Consider the following 9181-nt stretch of genomic DNA (forward strand, 5'->3'; position numbering starts at 1 on the left):
TACCTGTTGCAGCGTGCAACCCGATCCCACTGTACAACAACAATATCATAACAATAAACATAATATGTTGCGGCGCGCAACCTGATCCCACCATATAATATTAATATCATAATCCACCCTTATTTCACCATAATAATTCACCCTTATTTCACATGTTGCAGCGTGCAACCCGATCCCACCGTACAATAACATTATCGGAATATAAATATCCTCCCTTATTCCACCACCTCCCTTATTTCACTTGTTGCGGCGTGCAACCCGATCCCCCGTAAGATAATTTAAATCAACAAAAATAATTCAATAACTCAATTTACAATAATTCGTACAACCAAGAGTATGAGTACACGGCAACAATGGAACCACGTAAAAATCCAAGGAATACAACAACCCTTACAAAAATAACAAGACATGTAAGGCACGTGATACTAAGCATGCAATCGCAACAATTTGGACATGTAGCATATATGCACAGAGTCATAAGAGGTTAATAAGTGCTGACAACATCATATAGAGCATGTAAGAGTAGCCTAACAACGAGATACCACATGTTATGACAATTTAATCAAAGGCATGGAAAGAAACTAGACAATCTAACCGGTCAATACCTTATGTAGACCGTGTGCCCACTCGTCACCTTGCGTACATGTCTTTCACATATCAAGATAGCACAATTTACTCAATTCCTAAGGAGTGAATTCCCCTACACAAAGTTAGACAATATACTTACTTTAATTCGGCCAACTCAATACTCACTTTAGATTTTCCTTTATCAATTCACCGACGCTCAACTCAATCTAGCCAAAGACGACTTAAATACATCAAACAATGCAAGAGAAAATAATTTTAATTAACAAAGCTATGATCCTTATACTATTTGCAAAAAGTCAACAAATGTCAACTTCTCGGGCCTGCACCTCAGAACCTGATAAAATTAACAAAACACGAACACCCATTTCAATACGAGTTCAACCATACAAAAATTATCAAGTTCCGATACCAATTTGTCCTTCAAATCATCATTTACATTTTTGATAGATTTTACAATTTTCTCCAAATTTTCCTTTAGAGTCTCATGAATTTGATGTTAAATATAAGATATAATCAAAAAATATAATTGAAAATTGATTAGAGGTACTTACCCAATGATTTGATATGAAAATCCTCTCTCATAATCGCCCACTCTCGGACCTAGGGTTCAAAATATGATAAAATGAAGCTAAAATTCGGAATGCCCAGCTATTAAAAGGCTGAAGATGTCGCATTTCCGACATGGGGTTCGCAAATGCGAGCCCCGAAAAAACGGCCATTACTTCGCAAAAGCAAAAAGTTCCAGCCCTTTCTCTATCGCAAATGAAATGAAACGGATCGCAAACGCGAAAGACTAAACGTTCGCAAAAGCGAACTTCCACTGCCCAGTTCACCATCGAATTTGCAAGGCTAGCTCCGCAAATGCGAAGCCTGCCAGTCCCCAACCTCTTCGTAAATGATATTCCAAGTCCTCAAAAGCGGTGGTCGCAAATGCGACCCTCAACTCGCAAATACGAGATCAGACAGCAGCAGTTCTAAACCTTTTTCCAAACACTCCGAAACGCGTACGAAACTCATCCAAGCCCTCGGGACTCCAAAACAAACATCCACACAAGTTTGAAAACATAATACGAACTCGCTCGTCGAAACACCAAAATAACCTCTAGAATCACGAATCAGATGCCAAAACACATGAAAATCACCATGAATTTCAAGAACTTCTAGAATCGCAACCAAGCATCCGAACTATTTCAAATCAACTCCAAATGACACCAAATTTTGCAGGCAAGTCCTAAATGAAATAACCGAGCTGTCAACTCTCAAAATCGCATTCCGAACCCGATATCATCAAAGTCAACTATCGGTCAAACCTCTCAATCCTCCAAAACTTCAACTTTCCAACTTTCGCCAAAATGCTTCAAATTACCCTACGGACCTCCAAATCCAAATTCGGAAGCACGACTAAGTCTAAAATCACCAGCCAAGCCTATCAGAACCATCGAAACTCCAATCCGAGGTCAAATACTCAAAAGTCGGTCAATACTTTAAATTTCGAGCTTCTCAAATGAGAGTCACTCCTAAAATCCTTTCCAAAGTTCTCAAAAACCTGATCTGATGATGCACTCAAGTCATAATACACTATGTAAAGCTACTCGTGACCTCAAACTGCCGAACCGGACGCAATTGCTCAAAATGACCAATCGGGTCGTTACACTTACTAACTATAATGATGCAGTGAATGGAAGAATTCGGGCGATATGGGATTCAAACTACTACTCGGTTACTTTACTAAAAGTAGAATCACAAGTTATACATTGCTTTGTTAAAGGTATTATGGGGGACCAAAATTGTATATTGTCAGTAGTCTATGGTTTCAATTCTATAGAGAGAAGGAAGCCATTATGGGAAAGTTTAACAGAGATAAGGAAAAAGATCTCCACACCATGGGTAATTGGAGGAGATTTTAACTCTGTACTACAGCTACAAGATAAAACGCATAGAAATCCAATCAGCATGTTTGAAATCCAAGACTTCAATAAGTGTGTCCAAGACTTGAGACTTAGTGAATTGGCATGGGAGGGTTGAATATTACACGTGATCTAATAAGCAAGCTGGGAGTGACAGAATATGGAGCAGAATTGATAGAATGTTTGGCAATTATGAGTGGATGATGCAATGGGGATATGTAGCTACTATATATGATGTGCCTTTCATCTCTAACCATGCTCCTATGAGCCTAAGTTTAACTGTTAGCCAAGGAAATAGGAAAACTCCTTTTAAATTATTCAACGTGTGGGCCGAGCATGAGAGCTTCTTAAGCATTGTTCAACAAGTATGGCAACAGAGATAACACAGTAAGAATATGCAGAATATCTGGATGAAACTGAAAACACTTAGGCCGGTGCTTAGGAAACTAAATGTTGAAGAGTTCAAATTCATAAGAATGAAAATTGAGAAAGCCAAAATTGATCCTGATAGGGTCCAAAGGAGCATAACAACTAATTGCTCTGATGAGCTACTATTAGAAGAGAAGGGACTAATACAAAACCTGGAGAAGTGTGACTTGATAGAAGAAGGAGCCTTGAAACTAAAAGCAAAAGCAAGATGGATAAAACTAGGAGATTCTAATACAAAGTAATTTACAGCTGTTATGAAAGAAAGGAATCAGAGAAAGCAAATTCTGGAACTTACTTCTATTGCTGGAAATATGCTAAATGATTCTGAAGCCATCAAAGAGGAGATTGTGGCTTTCTACAAGTCATTGATGGTGTCTGTTGCATATTCACTTCTTGCTATAGATAAATTGGTGATGCAAAAAGGACTAAACCTTACGCAGCAGCAAGGATGAGATTATGAAGAAGAGATCTATGAAGGGCTATGCTCCATTGGTGACTGAAGAAGAGATCTATGAAGGGTTATGCTCCATTGGATAAGATAAGGCCCCTAGTGTTGATGGGTATAATGCATGCTTTTACAAGAAGGCTTGGCCAGTTATCAAGGATGAGATTATTAAAGCTATCCTGGATTTCTTTGCTACTGGGAAACTACACAAAGCTATCAATTGCACTGCTATTACACTGGTTCCTAAGACTAACAAGCCAAAAACTATTAAGGGATTACGACCACTTTGCTGTTGCACTGTGCTATACAAACTGGTTCCAAGATCCTTGCATCAAGAATATAAGGAGTCATTAACACAGTTATCAATGAAGCTCAAGCAGGGTTTATACCTAGAGGAGGATTGGTGATAATATAATTTTAGCACATGAGTTGGTGAAGGCCTATTCGAGAAAGAACATCTCTCCTTGATATATGATCAAGATTGACTTGCAAAAAGCTTATGACTCTGTGGAATGGCCATATTTAAGGCAAGTTATGGAAAAATTGGGATTTTCTCAGTCATTCACCTCTTGGGTATGGAGTCCATACAAACAGTCAATTACTCAATCATAGTTAATGGAGAACCAACAGTACCCTTCAATGCTGCCAAGGGACTAAGGCAAGGTGACCCAATGTCACCCTTCCTGTTGCTATAACAATGGAATATCTGAGTAGGAACCTGGCTAGTCTCGAGATGGATAAAGAGTTCAAATACCATCCTCGTTGTTCCAAGCTGAGATTATACACCTTAGTTTTGCTGCTTTTTGCTAGAGGGGATCTGAAGTCAGTATAGGCAATTCAACAGAAATTCTACCAATTCACTCAAGCTTCTAGGCTACAAGCAAATCTAAGTACGAGTGAAGCCAACTTTGGAGGGGTTACCTTAGACCATAGACAACAAATATTTCAGTATTTGGGCCTCTCTGCTGGTGAATTGCCCTTCAAATACCTTGGTGTACCACTATCTACCAAGAAGCTCAGTGTTCCTCTCATTGAAAAAATGACTGCCAAAATTACTTCTTGGACTGCTAAGACTTTGTGTTATGCTGGGAGGATTCAATTAGTGCAGAGTGTTTTGTTTGGCATACAAGTTTTCTGGGCACAATTGTTTGTAATACCTACAAAAGTGATCAAGCTTATTGAAGGATTATGTAGGTCCTACATATGGCTGGAGGTCAATGAAATTACAAAGAAAGCATTGGTGCTTGGGATAAAGTCTGCATACCCAAAGGTGGGGGTGGCCTTGACCTCACTAACCTGAAGCTTTGGAACAAAGCAGCAATAGCCAATACTTGCTAGGACTTAGCACACAAGCAGGACAAGCTGTGGATTCGATGGATACACACATATTACATCAAAGTGCAGCAAATCACTAACATGTCAATACCACAGCAAGCTTGCTGGATGGTGAAGAATGTTATGGAGGCTAAAGAAGTACCGAAGAACAGACACTTTGAGCAACCACACAAAAGAAGTTTGATTAGACAAATCTACATATATTTTCTTGGTGACTATAGTCGAGTGGAATGGAAGAGCTTAATGTTCAACAATGCAGCACGACCAAAAGCAAGATTCACAATGTGGCTAATGCTGCATGGAAGGTTGCTGACCTGTGATAGACTAAGAAAATAGGGGATTGTTGTAGATACTCAATGTGTGCTCCGCAGAATGCAAGAGGAAACGAGAGAACATTTTTTTTGCAGTGTGAATACACAAAGAATATCTGGAACAAGCTATTTCAATGGCTACAATACTTGGGAGCACTGGATTGGCAACAGTTCACAAAATGGACAATCAAATACTCTAGAGGGAAATTCCAACGGGCACAGGTGTTCAAAATTGTATATGCAGAAGCAGTTCATCAAATATGGATTGAAAGGAACCTTCGGACCTTTGAACCAAAAAACAGTGTGGAAGCATATTGCGAAGGAAATTACCTATGTTTGTAGTGTTCGAGTAACACCTAGAAACATGTCTTTCATGCATAGCCTGTGTTTCTAGGGAGTATAGTCTGCCCTTTTGTCATGTGATCTGATAGCAAGCTGTGTTAATTTTGCTATGGTTTTGTAATTGATTCTTGGTGATTAATAAAATAAGTTAGTTAAAAAAAAGGTAAACAATGAAGACTCATGTTTCCGCATTGCCCAAAGGTTTCTTTTGGCCACTGATATCTTTAAAGTTATCAATCCAATCTTAGACTGTTTTGCTCTCTTTGTGGGTCAATGGATTTGCGTCGATGGCACCTTATCTTAAAATCATCATACCTACAAAGACTGAGGCACAATTGGATGTCGAATTACGCTTTTAAAAATTTAAATATTGAAGTTACTATTATGTTTTGTTGAGTAAGCTAGAGCCTTTTGCCAAAGGACGTGATTCTGTTGAGACTTGAGTCTATTGAGTGTATTGTATTCAATATGTCATGATCAATTTCGCTTCTATTCTTGGAACTTTTCAAGTGACATAAACTTATTTACTTTTTGCTGGTATTGACCCTATCCACGTGTTACAAGTCACTCTATATATTTTTCTTTAGCCTAAGATATATAAAGTGTGAATGTGACATCTCCGGACGGAGAAATAAAAGAAGACAACACGCAAAAAAGTCGAGGAGCCTCAATATATATATATATATATATATATATATATATATATAAAATAAAAAATTCTATAAAGTATGAGATTACAAAACTATACATAGTTTTGAAGAGATCCACTGTAACTTTAAATAATTGACATTAAATTCAAATTTTAGATCCGCCACTTCTTAATTCAAGGTATATGTATCTCATAGTCTTCTATACCATATATCGATCTCGAAACCATTGTTCCTAATTTCCTCACAATATGCGTGTGTGTGTGTATATATATATATAAAAAAAAATTTTCCTTCTTAATTGTCGGATTTAATGAGTCATAACAAGTAAAGAAAAAACGTAAAGACCAAAATAAAACTCCAGCAAAAGAAGAAATTTAGGGCTAGAATTGGTGGGGTGCGCCAGGCCAAGGCAGTAGTACAACATCAAGGCAACGCTTGAAGGCCCCAATAGCAAGCTATCATGATAGGCCTTCCCCCTTGAAAAATTGAGTTAATATCGTGTGAGTCAATGACTTCATATCAGATATTAAACTGATAAGAACAGATACTACACTTGATCTTAGCCAAAAGGCCGAGAAAGGTATGCTTTTCTATGTTTTGCTCTTGCTCTTTTATATTCCATTCCTTACATAGTAGCTCTCCTGTCCAGTCAGTGTGGGACTAGAGAGCTTTTATGCTTCTTTCAACTAACTATACATTAGAAATACCAGATTAATATTGTTTCAGTTGCATTTAATTGATGAGTGAAAATAACTAATGCAGTCAAGAAACATAAAGTTATTGTTTTTATTTATTTATTTATTTAATTTTTATAAATCCATGTAATCTTAGCTATGATTTAGTATATTATATGGAGCAAATACCAACCAGTAACACAATTTTTGAGCAAGTATCTTGATAGTAGAGTTATTAAACATATATAATGCACCTACAAAAATCACAAACTTTTTTTCTTGAAAGTAGTATATTTTGAAAGTTTGGGTTTGCTTATTTAGTCTGTTGTGTTTTAATATAAGCATTACTCTTCTTTTTATGTCATATTGTAGTTTATTTTTATAGCAAACGATGCATTCTAGTAAAAGACAAAGATGGTTTGGCACTCCAAGTTAGCTTTCTTTCATTCGGGCTTTCTTTCTTCNAATTGGGTTTCCTTCTTGTAGAAGGAATTATAAATCTCCATATTGGCTAGTCCCTTTCTTGTAGAAAAGGTTTGGACTTCTATAAATTGAGGATCCTTCATTCTCATTTAGTAGCATCCACAATGTAGATATATGAGGTTTAAGAGTCGTATTTAGGGGGAGAACTTTACAGGACAAGTGTTAGTGTGTCACTTGTGTTTGCCTCTTCATGGTTATTTATCCGGGTTGTTACGGAATGGAGGAGAATATGAGAAAGATGGTATGTTTAAATGGGAGAAATTATAATGTTTGGAGAAGCAAGATGAAAGATTTGTTGTTCGTGAAGAAGATGCATCTACCCATTTTTTCAGCTCATAAACCCGAGAGTATATCTAATAAAGATTGGGATTTCGAGCACTAACAAGTATGTGGATATATACGACAATGGGTTGAAGATAATGTTCGCAACCATATTGTGATCGAGACACATGCGAGATCATTGTGGGAAAAGCTAGAGACTCTTTATGCTTCAAAAAGTGGGAACAACAAGTTGTTCCTACTAAAGCAATTGATGACCTTTAAATACAAGGAAGGCATCCCTATCCTTGATCACATAAATGAATTTCAGGGCGTCCTTGATCAGCTTTCTGGAATGGGAGTTAATTTTGATGATGAGATACAAGGACTTTGGCTTTTTAATACTCTGTTAGACTCTTGGGAAACTCTTCATATTTCTTTGATAAATTCAGCTCCTGGAGGTAAGGTGACCATGGAATATGCCAAGACTGGTGTGTTGAACGAGGAAGTAAGGAGAAAATCTCAAGGTTCGTCCTCACAAGCAGATATCTTGGTTACAGAAGACCGAGGAGAGATAGAACAAAAGGCTCGAGGAATAGAGGTAAAAGTAGAAGTAAGTCAAGGTCCAAATATCATAATATTACATGCAACCACTGTGGCAAGAATGGACACATCAAAAGGTTTTGCCATAAGTGGTTGCAAGACATAAGAGAAGAAAAGAAAGTTGAAAATATTGAGAACAATGTAGCTGTTATTGTTCGAGATGACCTTCTTTTTGCTTATGATGAAAATGTCATCAATTTAATATCCCATGAGACGAGTTGGATAGTAGATTCTGGAGCTACCTCACATGTCACACCAAGAAAAGACTTTTTCTCATCTTATACTCCTGTTTATTCTGGAGTGTTAAAGATGGGCAATGCAGTGAAGTTAAGGTGTTTGGTGTTGGCACGGTTTGTTTGAAAACTAATAATGTTCCAAGTTAGTTCTTCAAGATGTCTAGCATGCTCCAGACTTTCCTTTCAGTTTGATATCTGCAGGAAGATTAGACGATGAAGGTTACCATAATATCCTCTTTAATGGCCAATGGAAGCTCACCAAGGGCTCGTTAGTAGTGGCTCGAGGAGTCAAGTCTGGTCATTTATATGTGACACAGGGCTCTGTTCTTAATGACTCCATAAATTTGGTGGAAAGTGACACGTTATCAGAATTGTGGCACATAAGATTGAGTCATATGAGCGAGAGGGGGATTACGTGTTTGGCTAAGAAAAGTTTGCTTTATGGAGTGAAACAAGCAAAGCTGAAAAGGTGTATCCATTGTTTAGCTGGCAAACAGAAAAGTGTTTCCTTTCATAGCCATCCTCCCTCAAGAAAGCCTGATTTATTGGAGCTAGTACACTCTGATTTGTGTGGTCCTTTTAAAGTAAAGTCAAAAAGTGGTGCACTTTACATTGTGACCTTCATTGATGATCATTCTCGTAAGCTCTGGGTGTATCCTTTGAAATCTAAAGATCAAGCACTTGGCGTGTTTAAGGAATTTCAGGCCTTAGCTGAGAGACAGACGGGGAAAAAATTAAAATGTATTCTCACTGAGTGTTTGTAACATCTTGGTCTTCGATTTGAACGGTGGAGATCGGATTTGGAGGCCCATAGCATCTGATTTTGAGCCTCAAACAGCAGCTTCATTTTTGTGGATTCTCCTCTTTCTTCAATTGATTTATCTGTTGCTATTGTTGCTTCGTGTTTGGCACTTGTTGTG

General features: G+C 37.6%; 1 protein-coding gene across 1 annotated transcript; it reads left to right on the forward strand.

The window, feature by feature from the left end:
- The first annotated feature begins 4066 nt into the window (after positions 1 to 4066).
- On the forward strand, positions 4067 to 5024 carry LOC109242975. Its single transcript, XM_019409872.1, has 3 exons — positions 4067 to 4191; positions 4243 to 4639; positions 4926 to 5024. Exons 1-3 carry the CDS (start codon positions 4067 to 4069, stop codon positions 5022 to 5024), a joined length of 621 nt encoding a protein of 206 aa, XP_019265417.1.
- Positions 5025 to 9181: the final 4157 nt, after the last annotated feature.

This window comes from Nicotiana attenuata, unplaced genomic scaffold, assembly GCF_001879085.1.
Source record: "Nicotiana attenuata strain UT unplaced genomic scaffold, NIATTr2, whole genome shotgun sequence".
In the NCBI taxonomy this organism is placed as follows: domain Eukaryota; kingdom Viridiplantae; phylum Streptophyta; class Magnoliopsida; order Solanales; family Solanaceae; genus Nicotiana; species Nicotiana attenuata.

Bases quoted from the DNA above. Each gene is read 5' to 3' on its own strand.
- LOC109242975 (XM_019409872.1), top strand. From the start codon at position 4,067: ATGGAATATCTGAGTAGGAACCTGGCTAGTCTCGAGATGGATAAAGAG. The intron at 4,192-4,242 runs GTCAGTATAGGC...TCAAGCTTCTAG, and splicing joins TTTGCTAGAGGGGATCTGAA to GCTACAAGCAAATCTAAGTA. The intron at 4,640-4,925 runs GTGGGGGTGGCC...TGGTGACTATAG, and splicing joins TAAAGTCTGCATACCCAAAG to TCGAGTGGAATGGAAGAGCT.